Genomic DNA, 19341 nt, shown 5'->3' with positions numbered 1-19341 from the left:
TTCGTACAAAATTGTAGACAGGATTCATTCTTGAGATTGACTCTTTTTGATAGAGAAGGCTACTAGAAATAAATTGCTTACGGGGAAAGTTGCTGTTGATGGCCGAATGACTGAAAAATCATAGGAAAATACATTCAATGATAATTTGAGAGTAGTTTCAAATAATCATAATCTGGAGTTGATTGGATGGGAATGAATTGTAGGTTTTTGAAAAAAATATATAGCTCAACACGACCAATTTACATAATTTTATGATCTTTATAACATAGGATAAGTTTGTTATCTTTTTAATATAAAAGTATTTCTAAAAAATGAGATGATTTTTTAGAGATCATGATTATGATTCAGAATAATCTTGGGATGGGACAACACAAACCGCACAGCACAACAATATTCCAAGTGTGGAGAAAAGATTTCGGGAATCGATTGGAAGAAAAGAAAGTGTGAGTTAGAGGAATGACCAGTGACTGGAAATTCGGCAAGAGATATGTGGGTGGAAAGGTTGTAGGCTCCACTTAAGTGTTGTCACAATAAAGCTTTTGTCCGCGATAGAGGGAGATAGACTTATAGGGTGGTGCTAGAGGCGAGAAAAGGCTGATGTCAAAAAAGGTGGGGATATGGTAAAAGGAGTAATAATAATTTTTATAAATGGGTGAGAAGGTAACTGTATTGATAATAATTTTTAATAATATTGGATATTTTTGTCTGTTGTGGAAGGAGATGGAGTTATAGGATGATGCTTGAGGGCAAAAGGAAGAAGAGAGTGTTGTCGACAAAAGGTGGGTGGTATGGTAAGAGGGCGAACATCCTCAACTGGGCTAGGATGGTGGGGGCTGAAGGGAGGTTGGTTTGTTGCCCTAGTGAGCGGTCGATCCAGCCAGCTGGACTGAAGAGGGGCGAAACATTTCCACCCACCACTTCTACCTTGAACGTTGCATCAACTAAACCCTTTGCTTTGCCTAGAACCCCCTTTCCATCCCTTGCTAAACATTCGACCCCCGAACGAACACAAGAGCTGCTCCGCTTCTCCCTCCTCCTCCTCCTCCTCCTCCTCCTCCACTCTGTCAACTTGTCTTCCGAAAACTATTTGGTGTGCTTGTTTGGAAACAAGAGTCGTACGGTATCTCGATTTCTCCACGACATAAAATAAAAGACGTTGATCTTTTCCTGCAACACTACTTGTAGCTTGCAGCTAACAGCCGACATGCAGACAGGGAAAAAGCGAGCGAATATTGAATGTCAGGTGGAAATGCTAAGGGTGATAGCACAGACAAGTGAGCCTGATGTTTTAGTCAAGATCATGAATGGATCTCACTCCAATTCACTGTCGATCACTTCTACAGATATAAATGTGCCAGTATCCAGTAGATAAATTGCTAATTTTAAAACCGTTAGTACATACATGTATTTGATACTATTTTAAACCCTATTTTTTCCTCAATGAGATTCTTTTGCAAACCTAATGACAGTCATTGAGTTCATAATACTGAACCAATTTACATTCAGTTTGTACCAAAATGGAGATTATTGGGCCAGTACGTGCAAGTTTCATCTGTATTTTAACTGAAATAATTGAAGTGCTAGATGGAGTAGCCTACTATACAAGAAATTCGAACAAATCAATTAGTGTATGCAGTACTTAGAGCTGTACTGATGAAGGCTTCACATTTTTATTTCAGGGCGACAGGAACTTTTAAAACATCATGAAACGAAATTTACCGATATGGACCGTTGCAACATTTTAACAACGATACTGTAGATTTCATTCTAAATGTGCTGTCCTTATTAATTCAAAATTATTGGTCGAATCGAATGCAATACGCACACTGCAAGGCAGTTAATGGCAGCTGTGCGATTGAGTATTGCTTGATAACCGTGCCATCATCTCACGGTTGCGTTTCCTGGCCCCAGAGATTACCAGATTTGTCCACCTATGATTTCCTTTTTGTGGAGCTATCTCAAATCAAAAGTCTTCTCAGTTACTATGGTTGAATTAATACAGATAATTCAGAGTGAAATTTACTATCACTGTTGAAATATTGCAGCGATTGTGAGGAATCTCGGACACAAATTCCAATAATCTATTCCTGCAGGAAGAAGCCATCTAAAGGAAGTAATTTTCAAACAATAAAAAATATAATAGATGATCTTGGAATGACAAGTTTTCAAGTTCACATTGTCATAATAGTGCGTGAAGTTTTCGGTTCGAAATTTTCCAGTTTTATTCAAAATTCAAGTTTTTTGAATAATAAATTGTTTTTAATACTGCGGAATTAAGTTATTTATGATATATATTTTTAATTGGAGAATTGTTTGTTTTTAAAAGTGTAATTTGTTATTTTAGTAAGTGATAGTAGCTTAAACTAGATTTTGATTTGGACTGTAGTATAAATTTGAAAAGGGACAGTTTTGACATAAGCCTGTTGTGCCTTCTAATAGAGTGTAATAAATGTACATGACTAAATAAATAATTAAAATGCGTTTTGCTCTTCTCACTTTCGTTTTATTTATGACGTTTCAAAAGTTTCAGTTATTCTTGGTCACCCTAAAATGAAAATTTCAAGTCTTGACAAGTACTGCGCAAGGTACTACCTACACTACCATACTTGATTTGTTCAAATTTCTTGTGTAGTACTTCATCTAGTAGTTAGTCATTACAGTCAAAATACAGATAACGCCTGCACGTACTGGCTGAATAATCTTCATTTTGGAAATTATTTTTATCTTCTCACTTTCGGTTTTTGACGTTTTTGGAAGTTCCCGTTATTATGGGTCACCCTATTACTATTTCATCTATTAATTAATAAACCAAAGAATTATATCAATTCTAAATCTTATTGTATACTTTAAAAATGCAAGAGGTTTCATTCCATCTACATGCATGATGTTTCAATAATTAAAATCATATAAATTCATATGAAAGTATCACAGAACTGTTTCACGAGTAAGAGGGTTAATCCCATCAGAATGCAATCAATAAAGAATCAATCAATCAATAAAAAATACATGATGTTTCAATAATTAAAACCACAAGAATCATAGGCAACACGAAACTGGGTTACTGGGTATAATTTTTCTCGCTAATTTCAATTAATTGATGACTTTTATAGAAATTAGTACATATCACAAGTCAGACAAATATATTAGTCTATAAATGATAAGAAATCCGTATTAGTAACTTAACAGGAACTTGGCAATAATAAACAATAGATTAATTAACGCTTATGCTTTTTACTTTTCTTATGTTTATGATGAGATTTCGATTTACGATCTTTTTTGTGTTTCTTGTTCTTTTTGACATTGGTTGCCTCCACCCACCTATCATCATCATTTCTAGGTTTTTTGTACTCAACACTTATTCTAGAACTCTCCTTAGAAATAGGCTTAGTAGGCAAAGCAGGGCCGTAAGTGGATGCCACATCAGGTTTATTACTAGTAGTCGGATCAATAATTATACTTGCACGTTCAGGTCTACTGTCACCACTATCATTATTCTCACACTTTTCCGTTGAAACAGTATCATGTTCGAAACCTTTCTTCTCACTATCTCGTTTTCTTGCATTGAGAGCATCCAGATCTAGGTTGGCGAATATTCCTCGCGGAGGTGAGGTGTTCCTCAATGTATTGACTGTAGGTGCTGATATAGTGATGGGTGGTGGTTGAGACGAAATAGTCGAATCTAGTAAGTCATCATCTGACTCGTCTTCACTGCTGCTCAAAAATATCGCTTTGTATAAATCTTCTTTAGAATCAGGTTCTTCGCCAGTCTCCAAAATCTGTTATGCAGACAAAACAAAAATTCTTTGATCTATCTATAATCTATAATATAATAACGAAAAGAATCGTCTTAAACATGTACGGAACAGGAAATACACGAATGACGCATCATAACGTATGAACTACTGAATTGATTAACTAGAGATTTTGCATAAAGATTCTGAATTTACAGAGGATCGAAATTTTATTGCTATCATCATTCTTATTGCTATTAATCAATTAATTCTTATTGAATAATTAAAACAAATTTATTCAATCTGTGATTCAAAGTTCACGAAACTATAAAAGCTCAACCAAAACAGGGCTTTCTCCAAGTGACTCCGTAGCTTAGTTACGAGAAACCTAAAAAACTCAGGAGTGTTAGAATTCTCCAATGAATATTAAATTATTAATATTCGTAACTGATGTACCTGAAGATAATACAGTACTAATTTACTTTACTTTAATTTGGGAGTACATGATTTCAATATTGATGTACTATGCTGGATGTAATGTAACGGATTACATAAAAATAAATTAATAAATAGTATTGTGTGACCTGGCTGGGTAAGCCTAGTATCAGAGTTTTCAGTTGCACCTGATCAATTTTACGGCCTCTGACATGACCCAACTACTGTTTTTAAGCAGCCGAGACCGATGACTTGACTTGACCATCCGGATAAAATAAAAGTAGTATTATAAAGTATTATTAATAGAATAGTACGGCTTTTTATTGCAGGGGAGTAACTCATGTGAAGGCCTTCAAAGAAATAACGCTGCTCAAGCACCTATGTAAATACAGTATTTTATTTAATGTATTAGTAATGTGCACCAAAGTAGATAAAATAATAACTGAAGGGATATAGTATCAAATGATAGTTGAGAATGATTAATATTCAATCATACCTATCGTTATAGAAAGTTTTATAGTTAATGTGAAGCAAAATAAACAAAACGTCTATGAAAAAAAAGCTTTCGAATAATGATATAGAGTGCCCCAAAAGTTACATAAAACAAGATAAACCCCTTAAAGTCAAAATGTAATTGATTCGAAAGTGGAATTCTTTCCAGAGTAGAAGAGAAATTACAAACGGATTCTTTTTCTTTTGGTGCCAACCGTTATCGAATGTTGGCGATCATTCTGGCAATTATAACTTTATTGCTCTGAAAAGTTCCGGGGTCGACACTGCAAACCATGTTCTCAAATTATTCAACCAGGAAATTCCTACCAACGCCTCTCCTGCCAAGAACTTCACCTTGTAGTACACATTTTAGCAACTGATGTTCAGTTCCATTTCTAAAAATGGAACCACAAATTGATTTATAAGCCACAATTAATAGAAGAAATGCAGCGATACTGACAATATAAAATGAACGAATGAGACAATAATTCAGTTACCTTAGATATGACAGAATTGTGATAACTTGTCACATCAACATTGGCTGTGGCCGGCTCACTTTGCTCTTCTTCAACGTCATCTACTTCCTGTTTGAGTGGGGGAATCTCTTCACTTGCAGCCACATCACTGCTCACACTGGGTGCGTTGAAAGCAGCAGCATCCACGAAATTGAAAACTGAAAACTTGGGCCGTTTCTTCTTCTCATTACCATTATCTCTGGAAATTAACAAACAGGATATGGTATTATTACTTATTAAATACAGAATAATATTTTGTTGAAATATATTTTGTATACAGAAATACAGACATAATATAGTATAAATATTATATTTTGAATAAAATTACCTTAGTAGGTCGAATGAAAAGAGTGATGGTATATTTTTTCTTCTTTTGAAATTCAGAGATTCTCTGATTGCTTCAATTAACATTAATTCAATTAGAGGGAGGACCATTCATTGACATTATCATGAGGAGACAATCTTTTCAAATGGAAACGCCCTCATGTTAATATCAGATTCATTTTTTAAAAAAATGTTCCTTTTTAAATGCAGTATGGAGAATTATGGTCATAAATAGACAGAAACTGAGGCATAAATTCTATAAGAGTTAAAATGAAGTACTATAAAAATTTGTAATTGATATTTCAATAATCATCACCATTTATTTCTTAGTTCTGGAAGATCTACTTCTATTCTGAGTTTGTCAGACGAAAGGAATGCTGATGATGAACAGTTACAAGTATTATTCGACTAACAAGACAATGGGCATTCTAGGAACATGAAATGTAGTAAATTGTCCGATTCACAATTTACGTGGTAAAAAGTTCCGCGTCCCATGGGAACAATTTTGAAAGATTCTGTACCAGAAACTAGTCCCAGTAACAAGCTCCTGCCCCACAGTCGAAGCCTGGTACATTGTAACAGGTTAACAAATTAGAAGAGCTCTCATTGTCGATTGAATTGTAGTCTCCTTGCTTCTCTGCGCATGCGCTGTTATCTTGTTTGTTTACCATAGCATAGCCATAGAATAAATAACCAACAAAATGATGTATGATAACCATTCGTTAAATGATTTTTCTCTATAGAATATTTGAGAGTAATGAAGTGAAAGAAATGCACACTTTTCTAGACGGTAAGTATGTAAAGCAGCCTTTGTTCATTTATGCAGCTACTAAACGAAACATTTTGGTGTAAATCAACTTCATAAATGCGCGCCAAAAGCTTGAACCAAGGATTTTCAAATGGCGTTTCATGGGAACATTTTGCACCAGTCACGTGATTGAACAATTTACCATTGGAACTAGAACTATTTACCACTTTTTCGTGTTCCCAGACCGTGCCCAATGAACAATGAAGTGTTAACTTATCAAAATTTGAACATACCTAACGTTTGGATCCGGTATGTTGAATCTTTTACAAAGCAAACTGGCCGGAGCCCAATCTCTTACAACTCTTGTTAGCGGACCAAACATTTTCTTCTTTGCTGCTTCTCTCCTATCACTTTTGAGTGTCTGCGGTACGCTTTACCTAAAAAAAAAACAAGACATTTATTCATTAAAAATCCAGGATATAATTTTTTGCTATTGATGACAAACAATGGAATGATGTTATATTTTTGAGGGGAGTGTAGTGACGGCGAGTAATTTTCAATATCGGGGGACTGAGGTTTGCTCTGGAGTGTAAAAGCATAGAAAATTTGTAACAAAAGATTAAATTTATTTATTCATTTCCTCAGTCGTACAATTATTTTTACAGTTATATGAGGAGGCACAACAGGCTTATGCCCAAAACTGTCCCTTTTCATATGTATACTAGAGTCCAAATCAAAATCTAGGTTAAGCTACTATCACTCATCGAAATAAAAATTTATTCACACTTCAAAAAACAAACACATCATCAATTACAAATAGATATACTATGAATTCGATTTAGAATGATATACTATGTTTGATAAAATATTTGCTAATATAATAGGGGTTTTCACAATGTTGTTTTAGCCAGCTAAAGTGCTATTTGATAACTCTGGATTGTGAACGCCCCGTCTAAAACCAACTGCTATAAGCTAACTGCAATAGCGCTCCAAGCGGATAATGTTTTGTAACTCAAAGTTTATAACCTCACTTTTGCTATCAAATATGACCAAAACAAATAAAGCCGCCGTTTTAACAGAGTTAGCTAGAGTTAGCGGACTTAAACCTGCGCTATCTGCTATCTTGTTCTAACATACTACTATAGCATTGAGTTAACACAGATTTAGCAAATAGCTCGACTTAGCCAGCTAACTCCAACATTGTGAAAATCCCTACTATGTACTATTCTACACTAACAGCATCTAGTTATTATTTTGGACTTTCTGAAGTAAACATGTTTTCTGAAAAAAACAAAACAAAAATAAGTTCTTGTTGCTGAATATTATTCGTCTCGTGAGATCAGCTGAGGAATAACCCACACATGCACTCGTTCACTCACTTCCATTACGGTATCGACAGACGACAAAATTTCCTTCAGCGAGTTATCCCAGGGTTGAGACCTAGTGTAATCGAATTTTCATATCATAAACCTACTTTGTTCCAAATTTCGTGAGAATCGTTAGAGCCGTTTTCGAGATCCGGTCACATACAGATATAAATATACATAAAAACATCTAAACATATAAACAGGAATTGCTCGTTTAATAGTATAGGATTACGTCACTTTTCAACAATGTCCATCTACAAAACAGTAGTCTGGATGGAAATTTACGTAATGAAGAGCTCTCGTTGAAAATATTGAACGCACAGCCACAGGTGCACCGGCGCAAACAAAACTCAACATATTATAGATTTTCCACTCAACATATTATTTTTAACTGAAAGTTCAATGTAACAAATATTTTAAATAATTGAAACCCTGATGTAAATGCTCTGTATTACTAGTGAGCGGGTTGGAGAACTCGCTCAAGAGCTGTAGTATTATAATCTTTGAAACCAGCAACTTTTAATAATTAAACAAAATGATGAAAACAGCTAAATATTTCTCTTACAAGGATAATTTGACAGTGGGTTTCATTGGATCCTATTTGAAAAATTACTCTTCAAATATTACTTTGTCGCTTCAACACAACAAAAATATAATAATAATAAAATAATAATAACATCTTTGACACTCATATGAATCCAAATTCATTTCTTTAGATGAAAAGGTGGTCATGTGATACATGATTTCGATACAGAGTTCCAAGAGAAAATAAATACTCTTCAAAGTTTTTTACTTTCCTTGCCCTATTACCATGGGTAAGGAAAGTATTGCTTTCCGAAAAAAATTAAGGTACCCCAATTTCTAAATTTCTATACGTTTCAAGCAAGGTCCCTTGAGTCCAAGAAAGTGGTTTTTGGGTATTGGTCTGTATATATATATATATATATATATATATATATATTATATATATATATATATATATATATATATATAATATATATATATATATATATATATATATGTGTGTGTGTGTGTGTGTGTGTGTGTGTGTGTGTGTTGTGTGTGTGTGTGTGTGTGTGTGTGTGTGTGTGTGTGTGTGTGTGTGTGTGTGTGTGTGTGTGTGTGTGTGTGTGTGTATATGAGTGTATGTGCGTCTGTGTACACGATATTTCATCTCCCAATTAACGGAATGACTTGAAATTTGGAACATAAGGTCCTTACACTATAAGGATCCGACACGAACAATTTCGATCAAATGCGATTCAAGATGGCGGCTAAAATGGCGAAAATGTTATCAAAAACAGGGTTTTTCGCGATTTTTTCGAAAACGGTTCCAACGATTTTGACCAAATTTATACCTAGAATAGTCATCGATAAGCTCTATCAACTGCCACAGCTCCCATATCTGTAAAAATTTCAGTAGCTCCGTCGCATATATGCAAAGTTTAATTTTAGATTCTCAATTATCAGGCTTCAGATACAATTTAAAAAAAAAATTTAGTGGAAAAGATTGAGCATGAAATCTCTACAATTAATGTTCAGTAACATTTTCACCTAAAATTAAAAATAAGCTCGAAATTCGAGAAAATGTGATTATCCAATCGCAAACTGTTGGCAACTGTTGATTCTATTAAATGATTCACTATGAAGAGATAGCAGACCTCGTATGTCTCCAACGTTATTGTCCTGTCACCAGCTGGCTCAAATCTTTGAATAGTAGACTTGAGATGCGCGGGAACACTAGCGTCAGGTGATCAATTTTTTCATAACGGCAAGGAAAGTTGTGTGAGTGCGCCACACCAGATTTTTTCCATTACGAACTGCTTGTTAATGATCACTTTCAAATACCAAATTACGACGGAAATAAATTGTGAAACCGCACATTGATAATATATTATCATTGATTAATATATAATATCAATCCGTATCATTTAGTTGATGTAAATTATGTTGTATATTAACCAACTGAAATCATGTGTCAGCGCTTGTGATAGCTCCCAAAATAGCCTCAGCTATTGAATATGAATGAGCGAATAAAAAAAACTGTAGTAATTACATTCAATGAATTCTTCAGCTGAATCCTATCCTATTATAATTATTATTATTATTAAGCGAGCAATTTCTGTATATCTGTTTATATTTTCATATTTGGTTATTTATGTTCATCGGATCTCGAAAACGGTTCTAACGATTTTCACGAAATTTGGAACATAGTAGGTTTATGATATAAAAATTCGATTGCACTAGGTCTCATCCCTGGGAAAACTCGCTGAAGGACATGAAAAGGATAATAATTATTCATCCTCGGAAAAACAGATGATAATTACGTCGTCTGTCGAAACAGAAGATGCGTGTGTGGGAGAGAAACAGAATTATTTCCAGCTGCGTAATCAATCAGCAAGAAATATTATCTAGTAATTTTAATCGACTTGATCAAAATAATCTGATTTGTTGACATGACATGATAACCATTCTAAACTAGAATATATCATAATTTTCAAAGTTGATCATTATTTGACAATTTTAAGTGATTAGTGAGTGCTATTTTGTTATTTAATTTGGTTTGTAAATAATCTAAATTAGAACTTTTTTGTTTTCAAATGTTTGAACTGAAAATTGAACCTGAATTCAAGTGTATGGAACATAACCTATTTTCTGGACTAATATTATAGTGTATAAATCAAAATTTGGGGAAGAAACAGTTTTGGGCTGTGCCTGTTAGTCCTTCCCCAATCATTTTAAAGTATTATTGTGTTTGGTTTATCAATAGTCAATAAATAAATAACGAGCGAAGCTCGGTGCCCCGATATTAAATGATAAATCATAAAAAATTCATCTTAAGCACTTTCATTGTTATTTTAATATCTTGAAAAAGGACGAAGGAAGAAATTTTGTTGTCCAAAACAAAACATGACCTGTAAAACGGTTCAAAGAATACTTGTTCAAAATTTGAAGCTGAATGATCAATTCTTTCTAAAGATATTGTAGAAAATACAAACAGACGGACAACGACTTTGGCCTTCAGTAAGTCAAAATTGAGAACTCCCTAACGCTTGTTCAATGATGTAATAGATTTGTAATTACTTATTAAATCAGAGATTGTTCATTTTTCCATCCATTGAAACGAAAAACACTTTTATTGGTCCCAAGACTCTTCTAATAACAAGCATTGAGAACATTATTAAATAGCTGTCGAACAAAGACAAATACTAACGTGCAAAATCAACCATATGTTCTGGAGTACAAAAGCATAGTTTATATTTATTTATTGATACACAGAACACAATTCTTTAAGATTGGGAAAGGACCAAAAGGCACAGCCAAAAACTGTTTCATCCCCGAATTTAGATTTATACACTAAATAGTCTAAAAAGTAGGTTATGTACCATACACTTTTGAATGTCGATAGATTTGAAAACAGAAAAGTTTGAATTTAGATTTTTTACAAACCAAATTGAATAACAAAATAACATTCACTTATCACTTAAAACTGTAAAATAATGATCAACTTTAAAAATAAAAAAATAATGGATCTTGAATAAAATCATATTGTTGGTCATGTAATCAAATCAGATAATAATATCGGGGCACCGAGCTTCGCTCGTTATTTTTAATATCGGGTACCGAGCTTCGCTGTGGAGTACAAAAGCATAAAAACTTTATTACGAAAGAAGAAATTATAATAACATTCATACAGAAATGTTCTATCTAATCACAGTAAATTGAGATTAATTCCCAGAGGAATGCAAAAATTTCCCTCGCAAAGGCCCAGTTGCACAAAAGCCGGTTAAATTTTAATCCTGATTAACTTCAAGTGAACCAAATCAGAGAAAACCATTTCAAAAAGATGGATCTACTGGAATTAATCAGGATTGGAAATAACCCGGCTTTTTTGCAACCGACACTAAGTACCTGATTGAATGATTACAAAAGTTCAACAGCTGAGTCATAATTTTAACACAGTCCCACACACATGAACTCGCTCACTCACTTCAATCACCAACAGACGACGAAATAATTATTATCAGCTGTTTTTCCAAGGATGAACAACAATTATCCTTTTAATGTCCTTCAGCGAGTTTTCCCAGGGATGAGACCTAGTGCAATCGAATCTTTATATTATAAACCTACTATGTACTGAATTTCGTGAGAATCGTTAGCCGTTTTCGAGATTACATTCGGTGCATTACAAACATATAGACATCTAAACATATAAACAGAAGTTGCTCGTTTAATAGTATAGGATTTACTGATTAACAAGACACAATTCTTTAAAATGATCGTGTTTATATTTTACAGCTGGCTATACGTCAGCTTATGAATTTCGGGGATGAGATGGGCTATTTTGATTTTCTAGACGAAATTTCTTATTATCCACAGACGACGAAAGTCTCAGCTGTTTTTCCAAAGATGAATTATCCTTTTAATGTTGTTCAGCGAGATTTCCCAGGGATGAGGCCTAGTGCAATCGAATTTTTATATCATAAACCTACTATGTAACAAATTTCGTGAGAATCGTTAGAGCCGTTTTCGAGATCCGGTGAAATACAAACATCTAAACATATAAACAGAAATTGCTCGATTAATAGTATAGGATGTTGATAAAGTCGATTAATCTCTAATTGCCAGATAATACTTCTTGTGAGATCAGCCGATTGATTGGTGCAATAGTTCAACAGCTGAACATAATTATGTCTTTCTCCCACACAGGCACTCGCATCTTCCGTTATCAAAAGACGACGAAATTATCAGCTGTTTCTTCAAGGATGAATAATTATTATCCTTTTCATGTCATTCAGCGAGTTTTCCCAGGAATGAGACCATGTGCAATCGAATTTTAATATCAAGAATCTTCTATATTGCAAATTTCATCGAAATCGTTGAAGCCGTTTTCGAGATCCGTTGGACATACATAAATACATATAAATACAGAAATTGCTCGCTTAATATAATAGGATAAAACCTTAAGGTCTGTTTCACAGAGCTTCAAGATTTATCGGGACTATAAGTTCCTGCAATACAGAAATACGTTGCCTACACTGGCTTGAATCTTGGATAGTGAAAATATCATCAAATGTTTGACAGTCTCCAAGCCAACCTAAAAGATGGAGTATAAACAATGGAAGAAATAATACTGGGTTGTACCAACCAGGACCGTCTTGAATAAGCTGATAACCTGTAATAGGCATTGTGTTGTTCCCGAATAAGATAATAAGATTTCGCTTGTACAACCTTAACCATCTCTAGGAATGTCATGCGCGATAAACTGGCTACGTTCTTTACAAGGTCTCAACTTGTTCTAGTTTCAGCCTGTCAAATGACCGAAAATTACTACTCAACCCTGATAACTACTATTACAACCCAGTAAAGTTAGCAACAGAATTTAATGCTTTATACTAGGTCTAAGCGGTTGATAGCCCCACTATGCAATGTTTTTCACAAAACTATGCGACCATTTCCAGACAACTGTGTCACAAATCAACGTTAGGAATTTCACTGTATTCCTTAACGAACTCAATCAATGTTATAATGAATCAACTAAATCCAACTAAGAATATATAAATTATTGTAGATATATAAATTGTTACCTGAACCAAGGGATCTGTGGCGTCATCAGGCTGAGAGGCAACCACGAATCTATCACTGAAGGCAGCTGACAGCGGCTGGTACAGTTTTGACGCTTGCTCAAACTCCAAACGTTCGCGCTCTCTCTCCCAGTCAGTCATCGATAGTGGTTGAAGCACTGAGAGCTCATCTGAGATAAGACAACGGTAGCAACATTACATCATTTTCAAGAATACTCGTAGGATAAGTTCATCAATTTTACAATTTCAAAGTTTCCAAATTCTTAGCAAATAAAAAAATTCCCGAACGTACAAGGTGCGCCAGAGAAACTTACTTATTTGAAAGGTCAATAAAACAAAAGTACTTTAGTTATTGTATCAATTTTTTTCTATATGAAAATACAATATCTCAATTTTTTTAAAGCAGTCTTAGAAATTACATCAGATCAATGACGACTCCCATTGCGCATACACTGATGAAGTCGATTTTTAAGATTTGTATCCACTCGTTGCAGTAGGTATCAATCGGTATGTTTGCAATAGCGTCGCGAATGTTGTTCTTGAGGTGTGCTATGGTCCGTGGTCGATCGACATAAGCCAGGGATTTCAAATAACCCCATAAAAAAAATCACATTGAAGAAAAACATGTGGAAATGAGCCTCGTCACTGAAAAAAATGACCGCGTCTTCGGGCAGGTTGTCAATCAGCATAGCACATGAATTTTGACGGGCAACAAAATCGCATTCAGTCAATTCTTGAACAACAGTCAGTTTATAGGGATGGAATTGAAGGTCTTTATGGAAAATTCGTCGAACAGTGGAATCAGGAATTGCCATAGCAGCTGCGTGTTTGCGAGCCAAACGCCGAGGAGAACGCACTCTTTCAGTATTTTCTGGAGTTCTGATGGCTCGTTGAAGTCCATTTCTAGGTTTAGCGACACTTCCACACTTCCGAAATGAGTTAACCTACGACAGAATCGAATTACGGCCAGGAACGAGTCTGTGAGTAGGAATTTCAAATCGAGTTGCGTAGCAAGAAAAAGTGACCGACCGTTAGAAAAGACGCTCTCAACTGCGAAGGCCCGCTGCTCTCTAGACCAGAGCATGATGGCTACTTACTTGAGGGAGGATGAATTTGATAGCTTCACCCTCCAGATGCGCCCCCTCCTACCCCTCTACGCGACCAATTCACCACGCAGGATTTTTTCAAATAAGTAAGTTTCTCTGACGCACCTTATACAAGAGGTGAATGTTATAACCCATTGCTATTTGTAAAAATTTCCACGGGTACATGAATATGCGGCATTGACAATAATGAGCCTAGTGAAGAGAAAATAATTCAAACACCGGAATTGGAAGAGAATTTTCAATATTTCGTCTCAAGAAGCCCATACTTGCAATACAAATGAAAAGTAAGAAGTGGTGATATGTTCGGTAATAGCTCGAAAAATATAGACTAGAAATAAGTCGGTAATAAAAGACAAGTGATAAGACTCTGAAGAATTACAGTGTAATGGTTATGATATTGAAATAAATTCATTGATTGGTTTCATTTAAAAAAGAGTAGAATTAGTCCAGTCAATATAGACATAAAAAGGGGGTGTGCTTGCAACTTATATTGTAGTTCTGATTTTTTAATATATTATTTGGGTACATAAGAGAAGTCCAGAACGAATTTCTTCATGCAAAATTTCCTTGTGCTAGATACAGAGTGGCCCAAAAACCTCGTATTTTCAGCTCATTTTCCAGTTTTCAACTATTTCTGCCAAATCTCGTAATCGGACAGAAAAATTTGCTCTCACCTTTTTTCTGGAATATGAAATTCTGAATAAAATGAGATCATTAGGAACTCTCTATCTCCAATTAGTACTGAGTTATGATTTTTCAAAAATGAGTGAAATTTGAGGAAAAAATGAATTTTGATGAATTTTAGTTTTTGATCAACAATATCTTCCGATTGTTACCATTTAGATGTATAATTTAAAATCCCTCTGGGTGTATTTTTGTGCTCTACAATCCGAGATCAGGTAGAGCGCTCTATCTCATATAGATTTCCAGGTACACCTGACAACAATGCTCCTTGTATTGTGAAAAACACCTAATTTTCAGCTTCAATCATCATCACCAACTACATATTCTTCACATTGATATTTCGCACAAAGACATACGTTCATAAGATTATGTTCTATGAGAATCACCCGGTAGATGCACTTCATTTCAGTATTTCCTAGTGGAGAGGCGCCCTTGAGGACACCTCAAGGATCAAAATTTCAAACACGTATAACTTCTGACACAATGCTTAGATTTCATCGTGCTACACTTTATTCTTCTCGGCTCGTCAAAGCGGTCCAAAATTATGCATCATAAGTCTAATTCGGTCGAAAAGTGGAAAATTTACTGAAAACCTGATTTCAGATTGTTGAGCACAAAAATACACCCAGAGAAATTTCGAATTATACATCTAAATGGTAACAATCGGAAGATATTGTTGATCAAAAACTAAAATTCATCAAAGTTGACTTTTTTAAATATTTCAAACTTGCATTTTCCTTTCACACGGAATTGTGCTCTGTCTCCACGTGGACCGTCGTCTTGTTGGTGGAAGAGGAACATAATTTGCGTGGAAAAGATCAGTCTCAATCAAGCCGCCAATCGAAACAGATTAAAAGCCAGAGGTAGCCTCCGACCTCGAGGGCCCTGAATTAATATGTTTGTTGTCTAAGTTTGTTAAAATACATTAGTTTTCATCGCGGGATAAATTGAAGTATTTTAATTATTTGTAGTGAATGTGTAATTTTTATTGAGAATATTAGTGAGAGCATCCTAGTGTGGAGAAAATTCGAATAGTGATAGATATATAATTTGAACGATCGTGAGTGCCATTATATTTTCAAATATTTATATTTTAATAGTAAAATGACCTTCGTGAACAGTTAGAATTCCAGACGAAAAGTTAGCAAAGTTTTAAAGATAGTTTTCTCGGCTTATAGAATATGCAATAGACTGTTTTCGATTTTTTTTGCTGAAATTCTAATAGTTTAAATTATTAGATAAATTTCGAAAATTTAGAGACTTCTACCCCCATCTGGGGGCGGTTACAACAGTTTCCTGAGATATGCTCAATTTTCTTGGCATTTGAAAGTATAGCATAGCTCACTGCACTACCCGCGTCTAGTGTAAGGTATATACTTTGTATTACCTTTCTATTAATGAACTATAATAGGACTTTCCAATGAACGCCGGATTCACCTCCTGCTGAAGTGAATAGAATAATTTTCTTAATCATTGATGGAGTGGACTTCATTTACACCAAACCAATAAAAAAGAGGTACTAACTAGTAGTTGTTTGTAATTAATCTCTCAAGGAGCCCTATCAAAATACTTGAATGAGAAACCTAAATAAATAATTCACAGAAAAATTATAATCATATAAAAAATAAATTATCCACAAACCTTTTTTCCCATTTTTCGCCAAAACCAAATACTGTTCATATCGTTTCTGTTTATCAGGATAAGCAACAAAAGGCCTGAATAGGCCGTCTGCAACGGGCTTTGGCACAGCCTTCTCCACATTGTCCTCTCTAATAGCATCTGCACTAAGCTTGGATAGTGCAGTATCACTTGGAGGTGCTCCATCGATCAACTCGCATCTATCACTTGCTGTGAGTATTTTCTTTTTAGAGTTATTTTCTTCGCTTGTTGTCTTTCGTTCAAATCTCGACTTTTTGATAACGTGAATAGGCTGAAAGTTGGGTGGCAATTTTGGTGGGGGGAAATAGTTTTTCTTCGAAGCTCTAGTTGAGGCAACAAATCCTGAAAAATGAAATTGATGAATTAGCGGAATTCAAAATAAATGAACAAATACTGTGGAATACAATCAATAAACTAATACAATTCGAATAAACAAATCCTTTATAGTAGAATTAAAATTTCAGAGTGATTTATAAGAAATGTCATTGATTATCAACAGATATATTTCTCAAATTGGAAATCATTCTACAAGATGATTGAAAATTAATTTAAAGTTTTGTCAATTCCACAAAATTGTTATTCAACCCAAAGGTCGAGTAAAGTGGTACAAGATTTTCATTGCAATTCAATATATAATGGGGAGATTCTACAATATCAAGGTTTGTACAGCTCATTTCAGATTGATTGATTAATATTTTAAAATTGTTGTAAACAGGAAATAAACTCTGACTGGCGTGAAATTTTTTGTCGATGCAAAAATAAAAATTTATTGTTTATGTTACAGTTTAAAGTGAAGAATTTTCTTCAAGTTATAGTACATGCGGTACTACTAAGTTACACTTAGTTCAAGTTATAACCAAAATGAGGAAACGAAAAATTTGAAAACAAATAACTTAGTTTGATTAATATAAAGCTGGGTTTACACCAAAGTTATTAACAAAATGTTAAAAACTCAATCCTTATAGATTCTATTAGATTGAACGGAACTTGACAAATACATAATTATGTTCATCATGTGTATGATAAGTTACGTTCAATCTAATAGAATCTATAAGGATTGAGTTATTAACATTTTGTTAATAACTTTGGTGTAAACCCAGCTTTAGAAAAATATAATTTTTACTCCAGGATTTGTACATGACACATTACACTTGTTCAAATTTTTTAAACCAAAATAATTACCATTTGAAGAAAAAAAAATACATATGACTGATTATTATTGACCGAGCGAAGTGAGGTCTAAGATTCTAGTCGACGGTTTGGCATTTCTCTTAATGTTTAAATGTTTGAATGTTTATATGTGGCGCATTTACGGCGAAACGCGGTAATAGATTTTCATGAAATTTGACAGGTATTTTCCTTTTTTAATTGCGCGTCGACGTATATACAAGGTTTTTGGAAATTTTGCATTTCAAGGTTAATATAAAAGGAAAAATCTGGTGTGGCGCACTCACACAACTTTCCTTGCCGTTATGAAAATTGATCACCTGACGCTAGTGTTCTCGCGCATCTCAAGTCTACTTATAAACAAAGATCTGAGCCAGCTGGTGACAGGACAATAACGTTGGAGACATACGAGGTCTGCTATCTCTTCATAGTGAATCATTTAATTGAATCAACAGTTGCCAACAGTTTGCGATTGGATAATCACATTTTCTCGAATTTCGTGCTTATTTTCAATTTTAGGTGAAAATGTTACTGAACATTAGTTGTAGAGATTCTCATACTGAATCTTTTCCACTCGAATTTTTTTGTTTAAATTGTATCTGAAGCCTGATAATTGAGAATCTAAAATCAAACTTTGCATAGATGGGGCGGAGCTCCGGAAATTTTTACAGTTATAGAACTTGTGGCAGTTGATAGAGCTTATCGATGAATATTTCAGGTATAACTTTAATCGAAATCGTTGGAGCCATTTTCGAGAAAATCGCGAAAAACCCTGTTTTTGACAACATTTTCGCCATTTTAGCCGCCATCTTGAATCGCATTTGATCGAGATTGTTCGTGTCGGATCCTTATATTGGAAGGACCTTACGTTCCAAATTTCAAGTCATTCCGTTAATTGGGAGATGAGATATCGTGTACACAGACGCACATACACTCATACACACACACACACACACACACACACACACACACACACACACATACAGACCAATTCAGGGAACCTTGTAACGTATAGAAATTTGGAAATTGGGGTACCTTAATTTTTTTCGGAAAGCAATACTTTCCTTACCTATGGTAATAGGGCAAGGAAAGTAGAAAGTAAAAATCAGACTATAGTAAAAATTCATCATAAATCAGCTGACAATTGATTACACAGATGTGTGGAGAAGCCAGTCTATTGCTGTATTTCCATAAGGTCTATAGTTTCAATCAGGTACTTGTGGATGAGAATACTGCGTGAGGTCTACTGTTCACAGAACTACTAGTGATAATGGAAATTTTATTTTGCAGAATCTCTATAAAAATGAATGTCTGTTTGTGTGTTTGTTAGTTTGTTTGCTCCCTATAGACTCGAAAACTACTAGACAGAACGGCATGAAACTTTGGAAATAATATGTTGTGTGAATATTGGGGATGGTTTCTGACCAGAAATTTTAATAGGGGGACTAATAATAATTATTTATTAATCCATTTTACAGACCTATGTTTTTGAAATTTTAGGCCGAGTGGCTACTCGCTGTTTATTATT

At 34.4% G+C, this 19341-nt stretch overlaps 1 protein-coding gene across 1 annotated transcript in view; it reads right to left on the bottom strand.

The window, feature by feature from the left end:
* Window positions 1-320: 320 nt before the first annotated feature.
* LOC111046666 (G patch domain-containing protein 1) overlaps window positions 321-19341 on the bottom strand; it is a 55871-nt gene continuing 36850 nt past the window's right edge. The window contains exons 8-12 of the mRNA XM_039429504.1: window positions 16629-16988; window positions 13201-13367; window positions 6539-6666; window positions 5156-5372; window positions 321-3776 (exon numbers count right to left, since the gene is read on the bottom strand). Coding sequence (XP_039285438.1) covers window positions 3216-3776; window positions 5156-5372; window positions 6539-6666; window positions 13201-13367; window positions 16629-16988 — 1433 coding nt within the window. The 3' untranslated portion in view covers window positions 321-3215. The remainder of the gene's footprint in view (window positions 3777-5155; window positions 5373-6538; window positions 6667-13200; window positions 13368-16628; window positions 16989-19341) is intronic.

This window comes from Nilaparvata lugens, chromosome 5 (assembly GCF_014356525.2).
Source record: "Nilaparvata lugens isolate BPH chromosome 5, ASM1435652v1, whole genome shotgun sequence".
NCBI classification, from domain to species: domain Eukaryota; kingdom Metazoa; phylum Arthropoda; class Insecta; order Hemiptera; family Delphacidae; genus Nilaparvata; species Nilaparvata lugens.
The sequence above is the reverse complement of the archived record's forward strand: the minus strand, read 5'-3'. Positions and strand labels throughout refer to the sequence as shown.